The sequence below is a fragment of the Anabrus simplex genome, chromosome 5 (assembly GCF_040414725.1).
Source record: "Anabrus simplex isolate iqAnaSimp1 chromosome 5, ASM4041472v1, whole genome shotgun sequence".
NCBI classification, from domain to species: Eukaryota; Metazoa; Arthropoda; class Insecta; order Orthoptera; family Tettigoniidae; genus Anabrus; species Anabrus simplex.
The window spans coordinates 148256514-148281004 of NC_090269.1; the positions used below are offsets into that span (position 1 = coordinate 148256514).

The window sequence follows — 24491 nt, forward strand, 5'->3', positions numbered from 1 at the left end:
TCTACTTACGACACGACTCAAATGGGGACTTATCTTTGCTTATTGGATTTTGACTTCCATCTCGCTGTTGATCGTCATGGGATGGTAGGTCTCGCTCCATGGTTTGGCTTAAGTAATAGGGTTCATCTCGTCATCACAGCTGACTACTGTCCTCCTGGATCATCCATCTCGTCAAGCGTCACCATAGCCAGAGTAGTCTTTGCCTCAGCTTCTTAGAACATCATGGTGGTCTTCATTGCATCAAGGACAGAATAACACAAGGCATTAGTTGATTTGTACATGCTGTAATCTGCTTAATAGTGCTAATGTGAAAAATATATTTGTTTTCTGGTCCGTCTAATTTGCCTACAAGACTCTAAATATCGTCTTATTTCAACTGCCTTGCTCGCCGAAACGTTGTGAAATTTACGTGCTTTTAGAATTGCACTCTATTTTCCGCTTAATTCGGCTCTCTTGATGTTGTGCAGTATCGGGCAAATAAAATGTTCCGAGCCCAACCGTGACGTAGTACAGCTCCAACTTGACGTTTCTTATCAGCTGGTCTTTAATCTCACGTATATGTCAATCACAGCTGATCTTTTGCGGGTTATCGTAGATTTGATCTTATCTCCAACAGTTGATTAAAGACTCCGATAAATAGTTGGTTTCTTTACGCGATTCCGTCTTTCTTCGATGCCGTGCTCAATTGAGATTTGTTCTAATGGAAGACTTTTTTTTCAATAATCGATTTAAATAATCCGCTCTCGTCATTCTTTCGCACCGCCTTCTAAAAGTGGTTCTTTTTGCGATTGCCGGTTGAATTTATTATCTCTTCAGTTCGTACCGCTGTTAATTGCTTTTATTCTGATCCGTTAATAGCCGGAGCGCCATTTTTATTCCTAATACAGCAACTATAGAACAGTGAAATGGCACAGTATATCCCCAGAAATCTTATCAATTCCAGCTGCTTTTCTAGTTTTCAACTCTTGTATGTTACTGTAAATGTCATTGTTATCATAGGTAAATTTTAGTACTTCTTTAGTATTACTCACCTCCCCTATCTGGACATTATCCTTGTAACCAACAATCTTTACTTACTGCTGACTGAATACTTCTGCCTTTTGAAGATCACCGCGTACACACTCCCCTTGTTCATTAATGATTCCTGGAATGTCCTTCTTTGAATCTGTTTCTGCCTTAAAGTACCTATACATATCCTTCCATTTTTCACTAAAATTTCTATGACCCCCAATTATGCTTGCCATCATGTTATCCTTAGCTGACTTCTTTGCTTGATTCAGTTTCCTAGTAAGTTCCTTCAATTTCTCCTTACTTCCATAACCATTTCTTAACTCTATTTCGTTCCAACCTGCACCTCTTTCTTAGTGTCTTTTACTTCTCTGTTATAGTGGATCTTTACCATTCCTTACCACCTTTAAAGGTACAAACCTATTTTCACATTCCTCAACAATTGCTTTCCAGAAAAATCAAAATAAACATTACAAAGAAAATTCAGAACAAAATTCATCTCTCCAAACAATTCAGTCATGCCTTTTCCAGAATACAAATTAGATATCGTTTGCCAAGAGCTTTGCTTTTAGGTCAGGAGGTTAACTAAAGATATCTTAACATAATGCAACTTCTACTATACAATTTTGAGGGTAAGAGGAAACACAGGATACAGATACAACATTAAATGAAAGTTAACGTTCTTTCTAAGGCATCTGAGAAATTGAGTGGCGAGTCTGGGCGAGTAGGGCAAACTCCTATGTGAAAATACACTGACTGACAGAGCAAATGCAACACCAAGAAGGAGTGGTTCGAAAGGGATGAAAGTTGGGGAAAAAACAGAGACGGCACGGACGAATAATTGATGTTTATTTCAAACCGATATGCAGGTTACACAATGCGCATGGCATCGACTCAGTAGGATGTAGGACCACCGCGAGCGGCGATGCACGCAGAAACACGTCGAGGTACAGAGTCAATAAGAGTGCGGATGGTGTCCTGAGGGATGGTTCTCCATTCTCTGTTAACCATTTGCCACAGTTGGTCGTCCGTACGAGGCTGGGGCAGAGTTTGCAAACGGCGTCCAATGAGATCCCACACGTGTTCGATTGGTGAGAGATCCGGAGAGTACGCTGGCCACGGAAGCATCTGTACACCTCGTAGAGCCTGTTGGGAGATGCGAGCAGTGTGTGGGCGGGCATTATCCTGCTGAAACAGAGCATTGGGCAGCCCCTGAAGGTACGGGAGTGCCACCGGCCGCAGCACATGCTGCACGTAGCGGTGGGCATTTAACGTGCCTTGAATACGCACTAGAGGTGACGTGGAATCATACGCAATAGCGCCCCAAACCATGATGCCGCGTTGTCTAGTGGTAGGGCGCTCCACAGTTACTGCCGGATTTGACCTTTCTCCACGCCGACGCCACACTCGTCTGCGGTGACTATCACTGACAGAACAGAAGCGTGACTCATCAGAGAACACGACGTTCCGCTATTCCCTCATCCAAATCGCTCTAGCCCGGCACCATGCCAGGCGTGCACGTCTATGCTGTGGAGTCAGTGGTAGTCTTCTGAGCGGACGCCGGGAGTGCAGGCCTCCTTCAACCAATCGACGGGAAATTGTTCTGGTCGATATTGGAACAGCCAGGGTGTCTTGCACATGCTGAAGAATGGCGGTTGACGTGGCGTGCGGGGCTGCCACCGCTTGGCGGCGGATGCGCCGATCCTCGCGTGCTGACGTCACTCGGGCTGCGCCTGGACCCCTCGCACGTGCCACATGTCCCTGCGCCAACCATCTTCGCCACAGGTGCTGCACCGTGGACACATCCCTATGGGTATCGGCTGCGATTTGACGAAGCGACCAACCTGCCCTTCTCAGCCCGATCACCATACCCCTCGTAAAGTCGTCTGTCTGCTGGAAATGCCTCCGTTGACGGCAGCCTGGCATTCTTAGCTATACACGTGTCCTGTGGCACACAACAACACGTTCTACAATGATTGTCGGCTGAGAAATCACGGTACGAAGTGGGCCATTCGCCAACGCCGTATCCCATTTATCGTTCGCTACGTGCGCAACACAGCGGCGCATTTCACATCATGAGCATACCTCAGTGACGTCAGTCTACCCTGCAATTGGCATAAAGTTCTGATCACTCCTTCTTGGTGTTGCATTTGCTCTGTCAGTCAGTGTACAAGCAAACATTAAAAGTAAAATTAAGGTGGAACTGAAACTAGCAGTGCTTACCCCAAGGTAACCCATCCCGGGAGCGAGGATTCGCCGACGTGCGACTGATCGCTGGACTGATGAGTGAACGAAAGACTACGAAATCTCGACTCACTCTCTTAAAAAGGCAGGGCTGGCCTGATGTGATTACCGAGTGACCAGGAGCTTTCCTGTCGCCACCCATATCCACCAATCAAAACTCTTTATCAAGTCGCAATGTTTTCACAATATTCCAGAACATTGGCAAATCCTAATCGCAAACTTTCCATCTTCCAGAATGAGTAAAGACATGCTTCTAGAATCGACAGGGGCCAACACACCCTGTTCCAAAAGTCTGCGTCACAAACTTTCCAGAATATTACCAAATATCCCTGAGCAATAATAATAATTTACAGTCTAGTAGTTACTTAGGTAGATAAAGGGAATACAAATAAACTATTCTACAATAATATTTTACACCATACAGGTTAGTTAGATAAAGGGAATACAAATAAAATATTCTAGAATAATATTTTACACCATACAGTTTAGGTAGATAAAGGGAATACAAATAAAATATTCTACAATAATATTTTACACCATACAGGTTAGGTAGATAAAAGGAATACAAAAACGATTTCTACAATAATATTTTACATCATACAATAAACATTTCTTTGAAAGAGGCATATTCCACAGGTCGTATCCAAGATGGTATTTTACACAAGTTAGCAAATGCTTCCTTGAAAGAGATTTTGAAGATGGGATTTACATGTGCGTATTCAATATTGGTGCCAGCACAAAATGATCTATAATGGATGATAATTTCGAGTCTGATGCTATTTTATAGATCTCTATTTTAAGTGGATCTTAAATGGTTCTTGATGAGGGACAGTTTACTTCTCTCACCAGATGATACACTAACTGGCAAGGTACAGGGAAATACAAACTGAAGCTTGTCTTCATAGGTGCCATTGAAGAGATACCAGATTTATCGGCAAGCTTTGGAAATGTAACCATAAAAATATTTGAAATATTTTAGTTTATCTTTTGGCCTTTTCCTCAGATCCGTACGATAATTTCAGATGAGATTGCTGGTGTTATCCTAACGGTTGTCATGTCAAGAATTAGGTTGAAAGTTTGACACACATCTTGAAATTTAAATGCTTTTAGCAAGCAGTTTTATATTGGGCTTTCAATAACATAATCAATCCATTAAATTTCTGGGTCCCTTGAAATATTGGGCCCCCTGGTAATGCACACCCCTTGACCCCACTTTTGGGTGGCCCTAGTGGGAAGTAAGAAGAAAGCCAGATAAATACAGGAAAAGGAAAGAGAGAGAGAAAAGAAAAGATTAAGACAAATTCAGGTGGAAAAAGAGTATGAACACAAGACAAACACAAAACATCCAGAGGCTGTCATTCTACTAATGACCCTCAGAAGGAAGACAGAAAGACTCATTGTGTTCTATCAGCTGTCATTTCCTTAAATCTGCCGGTAATGTACCACAAACTTATTGAATGCATAACTGATATTAATTTTGTCTTTCAGGACTAGAACAATTCCCCCCATACAATGTTTTACTAGTTGTTTTTTTTTTTTAAGTTCCAAAACTGCTGTCTTTATGGATGAGTAAATTTATTGAACTTCATTATTACAGGTTTGTTAATTGCAAAGAAATGGGTAGAAAGGCTGCTGCTTCCATAAGGAATGGAGACTTAAAGATAGAACCTGCTACTTTTGAGAAAACTTGGTTCACTTGGCTTGACAACATTAAGTAAGTACTGCTACATAAGGTATGTGTTAATATTCAGAGTTTCCTGCTTTTCCTTGCTGGAAACTGTCAGTTAAAATTTTCCATATGCCAAATCTAGATTTTTGTACTTTCTATCTAATGGCAAGGGATTCTCATTGATTGTTGAGTTCTCTATTTATTTAGCAGCGTAGAAATTAAATCAGTTACCACCTACATTACAGAATACGAATACCTTTATTAGCTACAACATGAGATGAAAGTTGTAAATGAGACCTGGGACCTGGTGGCCAGGTGTTGGAGTGCTAGCACCAGAATCACGTTATTGTGGCTCCGAAGCCACATGGGTGTAGCAGGAAGTGACTTCCCCTGATGATAATTAAAAGGGCGTGGTATTTTGACCATGCAAAGGTAGCATAATCATTAGTCTTTTAATTGAAGGCTGGAATAAATGGTTTGACGAAACATTCGAAACATTAACTGTCTCTGTATAATAAATAGAATTTAACCTTTGAGTCAAAAGGCTTAAATTAGGCTGCCAAGGAGGCAGTTATATTGCCCCCATTGCCTACAAGGTTCCAGCCATAGATATTCGTTCTCAGCTAAGACATTTGGTGATGCCCCATTGGGAGCCGGAGTGGCAGGCCATCCGTCTTTCAAATAAGCTGAAAACGATTAAAGTAACTCAAATCAAGTTATCCTGGGATTACCTATCCTGAGGTGGTCCAGCTCTTTTCAGGCACATCCCCAATGAAGGAGAGCTGCACGTGCCATTTTAACTACATATCAGCTTTCCTGTCATTCTTAAACTTCTGGTAGTACTGGGAATCAAACCTGGACCTCCAAGGATGGCAGCTAATAGTGCTAACTGTTATGCTACAGAGGCAGACAGTAATCCTTGTGAGGGTCCCATACACTGGAACCATACTCTGATTGGGGTTTAACGTCCTTACTACAACTCCTAAATACCCTCATAACCTTATGAAGACATCTGTAACCATTATTTACAATTAATATTGGTGTATGGCAACAAGTTAGATACATATATACAAGTATATAATATTTATAAATATACACAGACAAGAAACATGTTTTATAACAGAATGTCCAGTTGGGTGATCCACTGTATGGCTTCCTCTTTTGGTTCCAAAAAGTCACTCGGGCTGCCTGTGTAGGAACGTCGTGTACATTCACTTACAATATGGGGGATTGTCTGCCGAGATGCACCACAGTCACATTCTGGTGATGAAATAAATTTCCACTTATAAAGGGCATCCCTGCATCATCCATGATTTGTTCTCACCCGATTCAGAGTGGTCCAAATCTTACGCGGTAGCTGATGTCCACGAGGAAGATGTTCACCAGAAAAGATGTTGTGCAAGGAACTGTCTGTGGCAGCTTTCCAGCGACTTCTCCATTTTTCTAAAGGATGAAAATTCTCATCAGCCAGTGTGACAGCATCACGCAAAGATGGATGACTTGACTTGAGCCTCGTTATCTTGAGAACAGGAATATCATCCAGAACAGGCAGTTTAGGGTTCATATCTATCTTCTTGAACTCTCAAATGAAAGCATTTGATCTTCTTAAATCAGGCGGCATTATTCCTGACAGAACTGGGAACCAATAAAGGGGTGTGGACTGGATAGTACCAGATATTAACCGCATGCTAGGATTCAGTTGAGTATCAACGAGTCTTGTATGAGGGCTATTCAGCCAAACTGGTGCACAGTACTCAGCACATGAGAAAACCAGTCCCAAAGCAGAAGATCTTAAAGTCTTTGCTGATGAACCCCAACTTGAGCCACACAATTTCTGAAGGATATTATTATGTGTTTTGAGCTTTTTGGACAGATTCATAAGATGTTTGTAAGATAGTGTGTGATCAAGTGTAATGCCCAAATATTTTGGATGCCAGCTGTGCCGAAGTTTATGATGACAAAAACTTATGTGAATCTTAATGCCAGCTTGGCAATTATTCAGGTGAAAACACGACTCTTCTGTTTTGTTAGGGTTAGGATTCAGTCACCATTTCTTGAAGTATGTTTCAAGTGAAATCAGATCTCTTTGTAGCACTTCTTCTGTCACACTAAGGTTACAATGTTGAGTGGCTAGTGTAATATCATCAGCATAACAGAATTTTCGTGATGATGTTTCTGGGAGATCAGAGATATACAAATTGAACAGTAGGGGAGACAGTACCGATCCTTGAGGTAATCCATTTTTGAGCTTCCTTTCTCTACTCATACTGTTTCCCATACACACTTGAAATCTTCTGTCACAGAGCATATTATTTATAACCTACACGATGGTCCTGCAGGGTACAATTTGGAGAATCTTGTAAATTAATCCTTCCAGACTGTGTCAAATGCTTCTGTAAGATCAATGAATGCAGCTGAGGTCGTGAGTTGTTTCTGGAAACCTGCTTCAGTGTGGGATGTCAGTAAAAGCACTTGATCGCAGCAGCTGCGATTTGCCCTGAATCCGGCTTGATCAACTGGAATATGCTGAAAAATAGTTGCACTGATTCCGTTGTAGATTAGCCTCTCAAAAAGCTTATAACAGCAACTAAGAAGGGCAATTGGTCTATAACTGCTTGGGTCATTGGCAGGCTTACCTGGTTTCAAGTTGGAAATCACTTTCGTTTGTTTGAAGTCTGCCGGGAGTTGTCCATTCTGTAGACGGTCGGTATAAAACCTTGCCAGCCAACTTCTTGCATTCTTCCCTTGATTTACATTGATCACCATCAACACATTAAAATGGGGAGGACGTTTTATCTTGGTGAAATTTATAACCTGACTTTGACACACCATCATACCATTGTCTGCTGTCCATCTTACAATTTTGTTGATTTCTTTTTGCAGACAATCACAATCCTGTAACATATTTATTACTTTATACAGTATAATATCATCCTAAAAACAAGAAAAGCCTTAGGCTAATCTGTGATTCCATTTCTTTACTTATATCATTTATGATTTATGATGATGGCTGATGTGTGAAAGAGGTTTGCCCTCAAGGAAAGCTGCCTAGCCACAATTGCCGATGCGGCTGTGCTGGGTCCGTGCTCCTTTTAAGGAACCATATCGATACCTTAATGCACAATTGTGCCAAGTCCAATTTTTTGTGATTTTGACATATTGATACTGTAGGAAACTTTGTGGGAAGCTGCTTCAAGTGAACTCAAATTCCTTGTGAAAATCTACGGAAAAAACTGTATAAATTTGCAAAATTAAAAAATGCCATCTCTACGCGTGCTTTGTTTGTAAGAGCACAGAAATTCCAAGTCCACGCGACTTCAATTCTTTGAGATTTCAATTGCGCATTTGATTGTCTTGTTTTGTTGTTCTTATTGTTTAAGTCACTGTCAGAATGTGTGTTTAGATCTATTTTCAAATAATTTGAACCACCAGTAGCAATTTTTATTCCCAAAAAGGACCAATGCTCTAAGTGTAAAGAGGCAGAACGCACTAAAACCACTACAACCAATCAGGGCTATATAGACCACATCACTCGTAAACTTGAAGTTCGGGAAATGAAAGATGAAGTTGATAACCCAAAATTAGTATGTGGAACTTATGATCTTCAAATCCCTTTCGCAGGTGATTGCCAATATTATTATAAAAGGAAGCTCTCTCTTTATAATTTTACAGTGTATGACTCATTGAAAAATGGAACTTCCTTTTAGTGGGATGAGACCAACAGAAAATAAGGCATTCTTGAAATCGGGAGCTGTTTACTTACTTACATAGCACATCTAATTCCAGAAGTTGAGCATCTAATGCTGCATGCAGACACGTGTGGTGGACAGAAGAGGAACCAAAACATGGTATCTGCTCTACTATACGAGGTTACACCTCAATCTGAAAATCCTGGACCTAAAATTAATGAAAAGTGGCCACAGTTATCTAGAGGCCGATTCCACTCATGCCACAGATGGAAGGATGAGAAAACATAAAAGCATTTATACTCCTCATGAGTACAAAATGGTAATGGAAATGGCCAGAAAGAAACCACACCCTTACATTGTACACCAACGGGACTACCGCAGCGTTTGCGATTTAGATTCATTGACAGAATGCGTAATACACAACAGAAAAAAAAAATGCCAAGCACGAAAATATAAATTGGTTACACATAAAGTGGTTTCGCTTTACACAAGGTAGCAGCTTGGTTAAGTTTAAGTAATTACATACAATTTACAAAATATTTGTTTAATGTTAACCTAGTCAATACTTACAATACCACATTTTGTGGTTAAATAATTATAAAAAATAGAAAGATCGTGAACATGTTTTGCCCTTCTTAATGGGCATCATCAGCACAATGGATAACCTTAAAACAAATAATTACAATTAAGACTGTTTACGATTATTGGTCATATAAAATTGGAATGAGACGTTGTGATGTTAAAAGTTATTTTCAATATCATGATTAAAAAGTTTGACGTGAATGTTACAAACACAAGTTAAAACTATTGTTGTACAATTTTACAATATTGTCTAAAAAATATATATTTATATGGGTGAGAAGTTTTTTAATCGGCATTCGTCTGGAATTGAAATGGATCCTCTTCTTTTAACTTTTTGGTGAAAGTCAATATTATTGGCGTGTTAACCACCAAGTAGATTTGAAGAATAAAATATGTATAAAACATATGTTCCTATTGTAGAAAATTAGATCAGGAATGAACATTTGGTGTTTCTCTCGAGTTAAATTGGTTAAAACACATTCAGGTGAGAATACGTTAAAATGGAATATACATTGAAAATTTTTCCAATGTACTAGTTGGAATATTTATCACTATACCAGTAGTCTTCCCATTTGTTGTGTAAATCTCAATGGTTAGAATGTTGATAAATCGAATGCCGTAGAGTGTCTATCTTGTTCTGTTATTAGCGTTAAAACTACTGATATAGTGATAAATATTCCAACTAGTACATCAGAAAACTTTTCCAACGTATATTCCATTTTAACGTAATTATTTGTTTTAAGGTTATCCATTGTGCTGATGATGCCCATTAAAAAGGGCGAAACATGTTCACGATCTTTCTATTTTTTATAATTATTTAACCACAAAATGTGGTATTGTAAGTATTGACTAGGTTAACGTTAAACAAATATTTTGTAAATTGTATGTAATCACTGTCATCAATACGGACCAAAAATGAGGTTAATGACTTGTAATAAGTTTAAGTATTTGGTGAAGGACGAACTCCGTGAGATGTAGGTTAATCCTAAGAGCATTAAATGGGATGGAATCACTCTTCAACCAAAATACAGACAGCTGCTACCTATGTCACTTCAAAAAAAGAGAGATTTGTTGACTATGTTAAAAACTGGAGTCATCCCAGCTGAATATAAAGAGTTTTACAACAGTTTGCCTTCGGCAAAGGGAGTTCATAACGAAGCTGTTTGGGCAGCTGTAAGAATGGATGAGGAAAATGAAGAGCACTAGGGGACAGCAAATACCCTTTGGATTAAAACTCGGTTGAAAATTCAATTTCTCTTGCTGCGATACATGAAAATAGCACCTGTATTCACCTTACAAAAATGGTTCCATAACACAGTTTTTTCTAATGTAGAAGTTTGATTTTGATTTGATTTTACTGAAAAAATTCAATTTAGTAATAATCCTACGTTCCATAATGTATGTATTCTTAAATTTAGATGAATAAATGTATCGTCTGTTGAATTTCTGACCTGGTTTATAATTTTACAAGAAAAGACAGTAATTTATCCTATGTGCAATAAAACTGCGTTAACAAGTGCTCAATTGTGCCATGTCCTGACATCAGCACAAATAATCACATTTGGAAAGAATGTATACAAATTTCTAACATAAACTGATTAGAAAAACACTTCTGAGAGATTATTATATCTAAAAAGTCAGCACTTCCAAAGAATAATACATCATTTGATATCGAAACACGAGTTTGAGACTTTGTTTTTGCATTTCCCACAGTTCAAGAAATCTGGACTTGGCACTTCTGTGCTTTAAGGAACCACATATACTTTTTAAAAACATAAAAATCCTACAATACTGTGTGTTGTATACAAGGAACTTGGTATACAAGGCACAACATAAAAGTTTATTGCTTCAACACATTTATACAATATGTACATGAAATAGAATGAAACTTTTCTTGAAGCTTGTTGAGTTGCACATGTTTATTGTTAATATAAGGTAGTAGGCTGAGGGCCTACGTAAGAATTGGGATTCCTATATACATTCAATCTTGTCTTGATGAGACAGTCTGTTCAAATGAATGTTCTTGATAGTCGAAAACTATCGGTCATGTATAATAACAAGTGGAACTTGTAGAGAGAGTTCGTGTTAGCAGAATACTAACAGGAGGTGTATAACTTGCAAGGAACTTGCGTCTAATGTTCATATATAGCAGAATGCTGTGATTGGAGTCAGAGCAGTGTAGAGGACTTGAGTGAGTAGCAGAATGCTTGCATGGGGTGCTCGACGTGGCTACGGGATGCAGGATGAATGAGGCAATGTCCAGAGGTGAAACCTCACGGCCAGGAATCAGTCCAGCTATTCAGAACACATTTTTAAGAGGGTGCCTCCGTGTCTGACTTGCGGTGTAGTCTGGTCGTTGGACACTGTGGTAGTCCTGGAGAGATGAGAAATGTTGCTCCTTTTATAGCGCTGGCTGATGTCACTGACGATCACGTCAGCGCACTGCAGTCTGCCTCGTGGTCTCTGGAAACGTCCATGTGTCAGGCGGGCTGCGTAGATTGTGGGCGCGGAGGACACACACAACACTGTGTCTAACGGCAAACCTGTCAAGGGTCAGTTTCCTGAATAAAGGATTATATAGTAGAAGTCCGCTATAGCGAGTATGGCATATAACGAGAACCCCGTTTAATGATACCTTTTGTCAGTCCCTTCAAAATTCCTATATTAAACTGTGTATTATCCTTCGCTTACAGCGAGAGCCCTATCACTGACGCATCCGTTATTACAAGCGATATGCGCTCTTGATTTTTCCGTTGCCGATATTTATGCACCCAGTCATTATACTGTATGTGATCGATCATCTTCCCGTATCGTTCTCTCGCTATGCCCACTAGCGAGCTCTCGTCAACATTCGATGGCAGTGTCGTAGTCGATTAGTAATACCCGTCGACTGCTTTTCCGCAAGGAAAATGAAAGAAGAGAACATGTTTTCGTAATAAATGCGTAACTAACATGCCCGATAACCGTTGTTAACTCGCTTAATTTTAATGCTAAATACCGCAGTTAAGTAAGAATGAGATTGGCCTACACCTCAAGATATGGCAGAGTGCGTCATTTATTACGAGGTTAGTGTATATTTTCTCGTGTCCATTAAATTACGGAAAGGCTATTATCATGTAAATTTATACGAGAAATCGTTTATCTGCTGGCGCTTGAAGTATGTTTTCATCATACATACAGTACAGATAAGTTCGGATAGGTGACGCTATTTGAATAACAAAACTGAAACGTTTGCCACAAAATGTGATCGATCATCTTCGATACGGTATAGTTTTCGCGCTATGTGCATTTGCGAGCTCTCTCGTCAACATTCGAAGGCGATATTGGAGTTGATTAGTAATAGCCATCGACTGCTGTTCTCTAATGAAAATTCAAAATGAAAGAGGATAACACATTTTCGTAATAAATGCGTAAATAACGTGGCCGATAGCAGTTGTTAACTCGTTAAAAATAAAGGCTGAAGTAAAATCTCTTAATTTTAATGGTATACCATATACTGAAATTAAGTAAGAATGTGATACACCTCAATATATGGCAGGGTACATCACTGATTTCAGAGGATAGTTTATATTTTCTTTCGTCTAGTTCAATTTCGGAAAGCTATTCCCATGTCAATTTTTAGCGAGAGGGTTATAATTTCTCTATGTGCGTTTCTAATAGGTTTTCATGATACATATATGGTTAGGTTAGGTGATGCCATTTGAAGAAGAAAACTGAAATGTTTGCCACAGAAGCCTCTGAAGTGATACTGTATTTCTCCGAATCCAAGACGATGTTTTTTTCTCAGAATCTCATGTGAAAAATCAAGGGTCGTTTTGCATTCACGGCCTGATAGTAATGAACACCACTGGCAACTACCGCAGTAACCACGCTGTTTCTTTTCACACCGCCCCCCCCACGTGCGCACACAAAACTTGTTGACAATAAACGACAGCCTATTTCTATTTATCTTACATCGTTAGCCGCGGCGACCGGTTGTACAGTGCCTATGTGTAACGTCACTGGATCTTGGGAAATAATGAAGAGAGAATGACATTCTATTATCCTCTACAAAAAAGTTTCTCAGATCTGCAGAATGGCATCAAAACACGCGAGCCTTCGAATTCTTAGAAAAGCCACGGCTACTCAGTAACAGAGTTACAACGTGTCTGCTGTACCTGACGCTTACTAAAATTAAGTTTTATAGACAGCAGGAATATTTTCGTGATGGATAGTTGTAAAGATACGTGGAACAGGTATTGCCAGCAAATTTTCAACGGATTCTCGTCGATGTTATGATGCCAATTTTAAGTTCATGGCTATTAAACACTCGGAAATGTATAATAATTGTGCAGTCGCAAGAAAATATGGCATAGGCCTAACTAAAGCCAATATTCGGTGTTACCATGAGACAAAGATGGCTTAAAAATGAGTACTGCAAAAAAAAAAAAAACACCATTCAGTGGCCTGCAACAAGGACGCTTTAAAGACGTCGAAGATGAAATTGTGAGGTATGTGCACAAAAATGTAAGGGCGGAATTGCCAAACCGCGGTGCAATAAACTCTTTCGTTGGCTTTCAAAGTTCGTGATTAAGACCTATACATCGCTAGCTGCTATAGTTGGCCAAATCCGGCAAGCAAGACGTGTGTGTAGAGGCAGCCAGTTATATCTGATGCTGAGTGAAAGTAACAGTTTTATAGTAAGCAAGAATACCGGGCGAGTTGGCCATGCATGTAGAGGCGCGCGGCTGTGAGCTTGGAGATAGTAGGTTCGAATCCCACTATCGGCAGCCCTGAAAATGGTTTTCCGTGGTTTCCCATTTTCACACCAGGCAAATGCTGGGGCTGTACCTTAATTAAGGCCACGGCCGCTTCCTTCCAACTCCTAGGCCTTTCCAATCCCATCGTCGCCATAAGACCTATCTGTGTCGGTGCGACGTAAAGCCCCTAGCAAAAAAGTAAGCAAGAATATTTTCCTTTCGTATTGTTGAGACGCGTGGAATGTGTATTGCCAGCAAATTTTCAACAAGTTCCCTTGGATATTATGATGCCAATTTTAAGTTAATGGTTATTAATAATTGAACAGCCGCAAAACAAACCGGCATAACTAAAGACAATGTTTGGAGTCTAGTCTAAAAATGCGTACTGTATAAGGAAGACATTCATATGATTTTACAAAGCACTTTTTAAGCCTGATTAATTTTTTTAAGGAAACAGTGGGGGTCGTCTTGGATTCGGAGAAATACGGTAATATATATTTTTGAGAATGAAATTGAGCACACTTTCACGTAGTGTCGGATTTCAAAAAACAACAAACAAGTAAACCGTAGTGTGGGTATTATCCGCGAAAATGCAAGTTTTGATCAAACTGATTGCCATTTAATTCTGATTTTAATGTATATGGGGGTTTTCCCGACTTTTAACAAAAAATCGGATATAACGACAATTCGATATTGCGAGTAAATTTTTCGCCGCTATGAATTCTCGCTATAATGGACTTCTACTGTATATATTTATAGGAAAACATAAAGATGACAAGAGAGCATTGGCAGCTGCTGAAAATGGTCACTACTGGGATCTGTAGAGACCAGTATACCAAGCCAGGAGGTGCAACATATGATTTTATTAATATTTAGAAATTTCATGATCCGTATTGAAGTGGGATTACAATATTTAAAAATTAAGAGGGTTCCTCCTATTCAATACAAAGATATTTATTAATGTGAAAGAATCACATATCGTTCAAATGAGGTACTAGTTTCGGCACCAGATATGTGCCATCATCAGCCACAAAGTCAAATCGGGCAAACACAATAAAACCCTAAAACAACTTTATATACACTATAACATCTGCATGGATGAATATGAAATATGACTTTAAAACAACTTTAAAAACACACTATAACATTTGCACAGATGAATATAAAATAAAATATGGTAGATGAAGTTGCATTCCATTTTAAAATCCGTTAAAATGATAACTCCGTTGTTGTATACCCATGGCGGTTTGTCCAGCTTATATATAACTTTAGTTTTCTAAAACTGTTAAATTATGCTGTGAGGTTTATTGTCATATGAAGTTGACACTATGTGTGTTCTGTAGTTTGGTTCCGCAAAATAAACGTAAACATGAACTTGGTAAGATCCAAAGAATTAATTCCCACTTCAATATGGGTTGAGGAACCGGGGAAAGAAATTAGAAGTCAAATTAGGCAAAAGATCGGAAGGAAAGATCAAAAAGAAAAGTCTAGAAAAACCCAGAGAATACAGCTCTGTCCGCCGATCACTCAGGCTGCTCAAGGTGAGTTCGTTTCTAGTTTTCTCTGGGTCTTACTGTCTTTTATTCAGAATCAAATTTATGGTCCGCATTGAACTGCGAATTTATATCCACCTTTATTTAACTCCATATATGTTATTCCACCTCGTGAAACATCCATCGTCCTTCAAGATTCCAGAAGCAGAAGAGTTTTCTCCTAGTATCATACTTCGCATCGTCTATTAATTCTACTTTATAAACATCTTGAGAAGACAATGTTACGATTCTTTATTTTCAATTGATCTCTGAATGAACAACATTATCGCTTAAGAACCAAGTTTTTTCGATTTCCATTTCCACAATTTATACGACGCACGGAACTTTTTTAAGGATCTCTATTTTTTTTTAACATAATATAGCGCTTCTCTGGTTTCCTAAGCCTCGTCGCACAACAATTGCCTTGTTCCAAAAAATGAAGAGCCTTTCCAACATCCATGTATTTTGACGTCTTTCAATACCTTATAAAATACAACGTAATCTTCTTCGAATATACAACAGCTAAGAAGAAGCCAGCATTCAACCTACTCTTCTTCTTTATTACATCATTTAGTGCACAGTGGTCTTTTATAATATACGGCGCACCGAACTTTACATAACTTCCGCTCAGTGCTTCGTCAATTGGAAGAGTTATTATTTTTAATATATCTCTACTCAAATTCCCACATGGTATGTACCTTTAAAAGACTGTACTTGTGTTTACATTGTTTATGTTTTTCTTCGATATTTACGCTTTAATTTACTTCAGGCTGATGATGACCTATTACTAGGTCAAAACTAGTCCCTATGTAATTTTCATTTTGTATTGAAAAGGTGGACCAATAATAATATATTTTATTCTTTCATTTTCACTAGTTTTTCTACTTTTATTTTTGGTCTCCGTCAAAGGCTACTTCTGGCAAGGCTGTTACATCTAACAACTGTCTATATATTGCTTTTTTTGCCAAGAAGTAATCAGTTACTGTCTTTGTCCTGTTTCCCATGCATATTTTGTAATCTTTCTACTATTCTTCTTCCTGAACCACATATTGCTCACACTTCACCAATTTTCACACAACAATCCACCAACTTCATCCCTCTCTTCATTCCTCTTTCCATATTCAGAATGTCTAATTACTTTTTCAATTGTTTTTCTGTCGCATCCCACCATTGCATTGAAGTCTTCCATGACAGTCACATCCACATCCTTCACTTCTTTCTCCAGTGTGTCTAAGAATTTGTCCACATAATCCAGTCTGTAGTGCATAGCCTACACTTGGATGAAATCCTTTACTCCATTCTCTGTCCTTAACTGTATCTTTATTATTCTATCACTTATTCTAAAATTCTAAATAATTGCAATAAAGTAAAGTTACAGTACATTTGTAATTCTGCAGAACCAGTGCTTAAGGAAAACTTATACACATCAGGTAGTTAGACTTCCTACCCAATGTTTTCATCATCAGCTCAATCTCTAACTGATACCTAATAAATAAGATCTGTGTGAAAATGTCTAATTTTCCCGCTTTGTTCCGCACTCACTTACACAGCACTCTGTGTACTGAGGTACATTTAAGACATGGCGGTCGCCAGTTCAACTTCCTTGAAAGATGGCAGCGTGATAGCCACTCCACATAATGATTATATTCTAGCTCGTTGGGATGAGCTGTGTATTAATAGAAGGATTGTTAGTATAAATTGAATAGTATTGTATTCGAGTTGGCCGTGCAGTTAGGGATGCATAGCTGTGAGCTTGCATCTGGGAGATAGTGGGTTTGAACCCCACTGTCGGCAGTCCTGAAGATGGTTTTCCGTGGTTTCCCATTTTCACACCAGGCAAATGTTGGGGCTGTACCTTAATTAAAGCCATGGCCACTTCTTTTCCATTCCTAAGCCTTTCCTCTCCCATCGTCGCCATAAGACCTGTCTGCGTCGGTGCGGCGTAAAGCAAAATAAAAAGTTGTATTTTAGGAAATTTCTTTTTTTTTAAATTTAAAATTTAATGCTTGATAATAATGTATTTTTGTGTATCACTTGTCACCGAGGTAGACACTTCATTTACAAATAAAGTGATATCGATTTGATTTTGAAATTGTGGATTGAAATCGCTGACCTATAGCGACCCTATGCCAAGGGAGGTGCCTTAGTCTATGTTTAAAACAAATACTTAAGCATATATAGGGGTATGTACATGAATAATATGTGCCAAGTTCATGCTGTGTATTATACATATATTTAGAAGTTATGACTATTTGCACAATTAGAAGTCCTGTTACCTTAATTTCTTGGATCTCCCTTGTAGTTGAGTAGGTGGACGAGATTAATGTATGGTTGTCCCTGTCAGAGACTGGTGCATCTCTCGTCAGCTGTGGTGGGGCCATCGTATCCCCATGTACCAGTGTCACAGCAAGGGGGATGTTGACACCGTCCTGTGGGTTGCAGCGAGGAGCACTGTGGAAGCTCGTAGGAAGGCCTCTCAGTTACTGGGCTTGGACGATGACAAAACCAAACACATTGAAGTTTCTCAGGATACAGATGTTCTCGACACTTGGTTCTCTTCTGCGCTCTTCCCATTTACTGTTCATGGCTGGCCAGCTCAGGTAATACAGTATATATTTTTTGATTGCCAGGGTTTTAGGATGTATTTTCTAGAATTTTGTTTCCCTCATGTGTGTTTTCTTGAACCCTTTGCATTCCTGTGTCCGGTAGTGGCCCAACAAATATTTCTGTTGCATTCCTGTGTTGGGTGTCACCCATCCACCTTATTAAGTCATTTTGGTTACCTCTTAATGCTGCAGTCTTGTAGTGGAATGCTTGAGTTACATCCATATGCAGTATAAATCTATCAAAATGTTGCGCTGAGGTAGCAAGCAAATTTGTATGGATGATATTAATGATTTACTGAATGGATTGAGTGATAGCGAGGCACCTCATGTTAGTTCCTTTAGTGAGAATGAAAGTTTACATGCTAATTCAAGTGACTCGAGCAGTGAAAGTGACAATGATGGTGATCGTCGATCTGATAATAATGGAAAAGTTGATGCAGTTTCTGGAAAACAAGTAGCCAGTTAGAACATGTATGAATTCCACAATGCTTATTTGTTTGCAGTTCATTTTCAGTGCACAGGCACATCTCAAATTTTTTCAGTTCCCCCCCCCTGATGTAATACTTGGAGAAATCGTGCCTGAGACTAAGGGAGATGTTGGTAGAGCTCATTGGTGACATTCGGAACATCAACAAGGCAAAATGTGGTCGCCCATCATCTGCTGACCATGAAGAGAGACTAAAAGGATACCATTTCATTGAAATGAAATGGCGTATGGCTTTTAGTGCTGGGAGTTTCTGAAGACAAGTTCAGCTCTCCAGGTGCAGGTCTTTTGATTTGACCCCCGTAGGCAACCCATGCGTCGTGATGAGGATGAGGACAATACATTCACCCAGCTCCCATGCCAGCAAAATTAACCAATGATGGTTAAAATTCCCAACCCTGCCAGGAATCAAACCCTCAACCCCTGACCAAAGACCAGCACGCTAACCATTTAGCCATGGAGCAGGACCATTTCATTGTGAAGAATGTCTAGGGATCATCTAAGGACTGTGCTGTGTGCACCATACTCTCATCATTTTAACTTGTTACATTTAACATTTGTCATTGTAGGTGCTGTCATGTGTTTTATAAGATACACCTTATGATCTGTACACCTCAAGCTGGACTACTTTCTGGGTTACCCTCTCAGATTTTATAGATTTTTACTTTACGGTCAGACTTATCTTTCTCTCATCGTTTTAACCTGTTACAATTTAACATTTAACATTTATCTTTACAGGTGCTATCATGTGTTTTTTTAATAAAAAAAAAATGATGTGATTTGATTAGTTGATTCATTGGCTGATGATGACGCGCAATGAGCGTTGAAACTAGTACCAGTCTTCTTTAAACAACATGTGATCTAAACTCACATCAAAAGGTGGACACTTAACTTTTTCATTTTACTGTAATCCCAGTTCAATATGGAACAGAATGAAGTTTCTAACTTTTATTGAGGAAAAAAAATGCATGGTCTCATGTAATGACCATCTCAGTTCAACTACCTCATAGTTAAGTCTTATTATTTTTTATTTATTTTTTGTTGCTTTTCTCAATTTGGTATCCATTCTCATAATTTCTTCTTTCACACTTTCGAAGAGTTCTTTAAAAGGTTTCTTGGACATCCTGAAGTAACTAATAAACTTGGTCATCACATAAATAATCAAATAATTTATAGAAAAATACTTTTTCCAAACAATCAACATAAAATGTGAATGAAACCTACAACACTCTCTTTCCTTTTTTCTTTTCGACAATAACAAGAGGCTAAAAGATGATGAAAAATGGCTATAAGCCGGGGAAGACGGATAAGTAGTGCGGGGGGCTACCGCTCGGCAACACGGAATTGATACGAGCTATTCTGTAGCCGATTTTGGTCGTCTAGTGTGAAGCTGCCCTAAAAGACACAATTCTTTGAGTTGTTGTTATAATAATCTGGTGTCTTCAAACAAATTAAAAACAATAAATTAGTATATACTATTTTCTTTTCTTCTGTTAAGCAGTGCATTACATCACAGCGTCTTGGCACCGTGTTCAAAACTTACAGGTCAAAATTGTTTCCGAAAAGCTGGATTTGGAGGTAGTTCTGAAGATGATTGTAATATCATCGATAATAATGGTGATGCTCTTGATAATGACAGCAAATGGAGGAAATTGGAAGAGGAGGCATCATTCAATGATTACGTAAATGTTGATGCTAACCTTGTCACTGCAGAAGCCATGACTATCTCCAAGATTGCTGAAGATGCACAAAGGGGGTCTGAGTGAGGACTGTAATCACGACGACGATGATGGTACGGAAGAGCTGCACCATACTTCAGTGACCTTTAACGTTCTATGAACTATCAAACATTTTGTTAAGCACCATAACGTTTCTGAGGAAATAATGGCCGCATTGTACTTGTTTGCGAATGCTGTTCATTACGCAGACGCAGCCAACAAAAAACAAACCAAAATCATGGACTACTTCATACCGTACAGTGACCCTTTTCCCTCTCTTGGAATTTTTTTATCTGCATGCATTTCTTTTGTGTTTATACTGTTTCATAATTCCATATATACTTTGGAATATAACTCAGGTTCATATTTACAAAATTTCATTTAAGCGTTTTTCACAGTAATACTTTCTTTCCTTCAGTCCCCTGGAAAATGTATAAACAAAGTTTTATTGTACATGTTGTGTTTTATTATAAACATCATCAGCTACAGATATTTTGTTTAGGTAGGAACATTAAATGTGCAAACATAAATGTCCCACACTTAAAGCTGTCACGAACCTTTATGTTTTTCTACAAAGAAATACTACAAGTCTCATCAATTTTGAGATCTTGTAATGAGTTTCTCAAGAACACAGTGCAATAAGAAGACACATTTTATCCTAGTTTCTTTTATCTCAGTGTGTTAGTGTATACAAAGACTTTTTAGATGAACATTATGACAAACCGTCACATTTTACGTAAGTTTTTAAAGTTCGTAGTTAGGAATTGTTTTTAAGCCCACTCTTTCACCTCTTCCACCTTAACCAATCATTACCTGTTTTCAATATTTTTAAATAGTCAAGTATGTTTTTAAGATCATCTTGAGAAGACTATGTCTTTCCACATTTGATATTTTTACCTAAACAAGGTTATCTGTAGCCGATGATGTTTATAATAAATCGAAACGTGTACTACTACTACTAATTTGTGAACTTGCTTATGGCACACAACATATTGTATCGATAAGGTGGAACAATAATTACTGTCAACTTGTTAAATTACACTACACATCACTGCAGATCATGAAGTTGATTACTTGCAGTTTTCTGAGTAATCATAATTAATTGGATTGCCAACCTTCGTAGGGAGGTGGCATCCTAAGCAGAAACTATTAAAATTAATGAAGATGTGCCATAAATCAGGCATGACCAATATTATGACTGCTTCTTTCCTACATTTACTTTTGTTGATCTATTAAAAGGATAATGTTTGGATTAGGCACTGGTGTCCTGAGCCTGACAGGTCTCTTGGTGGTCTGTATGTTTGCTGGTGTTGATGTGGATGGAAGTGTGGTTCTTCACATATTATTTGTATATATGGCCTTGTAATTTGTTTGTTCCATAATTTACTTTTCATAGTAATTGTGTGGGTTTCAATGTATTTAATTTTTCTCTGTGTCCTTTCAGAGTGAGAATCTCTCCAAGTTCTACCCTTTGAGTTTGATGGAGACTGGTCATGACATCCTCTTCTTCTGGGTGGCTCGAATGGTCATGTTGGGAACATACTGCACTGGAGCAGTACCCTTTAAAGTACGTAATGTATCCACAAAGACTCACACGAGAAGCTGTCAGTTGGTACAATTATTTTACAAATTGACACACACATGTAACCTTAACCACAGTATCACAATAAAACACTCCACTTCGAGAATATCAACAAAGCCGTTATTATTAAAACAACTGAATAACACAGCACATAGAGGTTACAACTTTGAAACACAGTTGAAAACAGATGACTACCGACTGCCTACATCGGCATGTCAGCCTAACCACAGCACGTGTTCTGCTAAACAATAACTAACTAGTTCAAATACTAACTTTTCACCATCAAGATCGCCTCCTTATATAGGTGCCTGGCCAGGCTTCCAGAAAGATATGTAAGAGAGGTAACTTAAGGGGTCCACCTTTTCAATACAAATATATGTTATAATGTTTAAGTTACAACATATTTACTTGGAACTAGTTTCAATGCTATTTAGCTTCATCTTCAGCCAAAATGTGAGAAATAGGCATAGGCGTATACATGCAGATATGTACATTACACAAAATGTTACAGCATTATGATTAAATAAGAGTGAAAGAGACATAAAATTGTGAATTACAAGTTCAGAAATTGTCAGTCATCAAAATAGTCCATGAAGGGTGAATCAAAACTGTATGAATATGAGTTAGGGCTCAAAAACACAATCCCCCAAAAAACATACAACACAACAAAACCACGCGGAAGTTCGAGATGAACTTGGCAGTTAAAGATTCAAATTTTTGCAGACACTCTTCCATTAAATGTCACCTGCTATGAGTGTAATACAAACATAAAATAGGATTCAACAAACACAATTGTCTCAAAAATGCACATAACATTTTTAAAAACTTAGGATTGAGATGAATATACTGCCCCCATTATTCCCGGGCTAAGCCCAGCCAGTGAGCGAGAGATCCCGAGGTGGACCGTTCGATCGTTGGCTATCACTTTCTAGAGGCAATTAAGGGAAGTTAAGGGTTGATGACCAAGCAGGATAAAAAGAAATGTTAAAACAACACTCTGACATTTATTCACATAAGCAAATAATAAATGAAAATATTCTTAATGATATTCTTTTTTTCTTTACATAGAACTTCCTTAATATTGTATTTCTTCCTCGATTTTGAGTGACACGTGTTCTTAATCTCCAGCCTTACTGTGCTGTAATGAAAACCGAAGAAAAATTAGGCCTCTTGCCTTTCCAAATCAAAATATTTGATTGAAAGAATTTAAAAAAAAATTAACATAGAGGTTCATAAAATAATTAAACAACTGTCTTGCTAACGAGGGTTTTGCAATAAATGTGTTCAAAGCTTTACCAATTCAGAGTAGTCTCAACACGTGGTTTTAAGATGAACTCAACTAAATTTATCATTTACAGTATTTAATATTAGTCAATGACACCAACATGAACTTCAGTAGAAAATGAAAATTGATTTCAAAATTCTCAAAATTAATTAATTATTATTCTGATTATTATTATTATTATTATTATTATTATTATTATTATTATTATTATTAATCTCTCATCATTTAATTAACCCATGCTTCACTGTCACACGATCATGTTCTCATTACTTTTCCACTGCATCATTTACCTAACGATCGTCATTAGCATTCCAGAATAATTATTTTCCAATTAATTATTAATGACTTGGTTTCACCATAACTCAAAGTAATCATGCGGCTAACGAACTTCTACTTCTGATCTTTGTATTGCATTTCCATTCAAATTAATCTTAAAATATTTCAAAGTTCAACTATATATGTGTCAGAAATTTATGTTATCCACGTGTGAGCTAGTTAAATAAATTTTATTTACAAATAGAGTGCCTTCGTAAGATAACAAGATGATCTTTCCTTTTAAATCTCGCTAATGAAGAAAATAAATCCTTTTCTGGTCTTCCTCGACTTAAGTTGATCAAATTTTCCCTTAAGGGCATGAAAATTACTTCTTAAGGCAGCACACAACGATGAATGTAATCTGCGTCGCAGCAAGTGCACGACCAGATCAAATTAAATGGGATCAACATGATACAAGAGAAATATACGTATTTACATATACACACACATTCACACTAGGAAACACGTATTTTATGTACATTATTTATATCGAATCCTGTTTTGGCAAGTTTATTCATGATTTTTACGAGTGGTCAGGACACGTAATATCTAGCAGAAATAATCGGTGTACTGAAATTAATCTTCATTAATGGTGACTTCGCTAATTATCGAAGTCATGGGTATCACTTGGTAGAAACACATTTCACATATCAATGTGAGTTCATCTAACTCTTGAAATTATAATGGAAGTTTCTAGTAAAATCCATAAGCACTACCATCGCTTGGGCTACAGGTTGAAACTATCGCGAGCGTGAGCCTTAATCGTATTATTTTTATTCCCTACCTGTGAAATACACTCGCAACACGTACTCCAATAATTATAATCTATCTTGCGCTCCCAATACACAAGAATAAGTCAAATATCATCATTAAATCATCAATTGCTCAATTATACAACAAATATCCCTCAGGATGGGTCATATTCCAGACCCTTCATGAACAGAGCACATTCAATCTCACATATAAGGACTCTACTGTAAATTTATGGCTCACGAGCGTTTAATTCTGTTTTATCCGATCTTTAGTCAATATTATTAT

At 38.1% G+C, this 24491-nt stretch overlaps 1 protein-coding gene across 2 annotated transcripts in view; it reads left to right on the forward strand.

The window, feature by feature from the left end:
- LOC136873861 (valine--tRNA ligase) overlaps positions 1-24491 on the forward strand; it is a 292221-nt gene that overhangs the window by 100343 nt on the left and 167387 nt on the right. For both annotated transcript variants that reach the window (XR_010860187.2, XM_067147153.2), the window contains exons 8-10: positions 4850-4966; positions 17808-18063; positions 21716-21838. Coding sequence is in view for 1 of the 2 variants with exons in the window: in XM_067147153.2 (XP_067003254.2) it covers positions 4850-4966; positions 17808-18063; positions 21716-21838 (496 nt within the window). In the remaining variant the exon portion in view is untranslated. The remainder of the gene's footprint in view (positions 1-4849; positions 4967-17807; positions 18064-21715; positions 21839-24491) is intronic.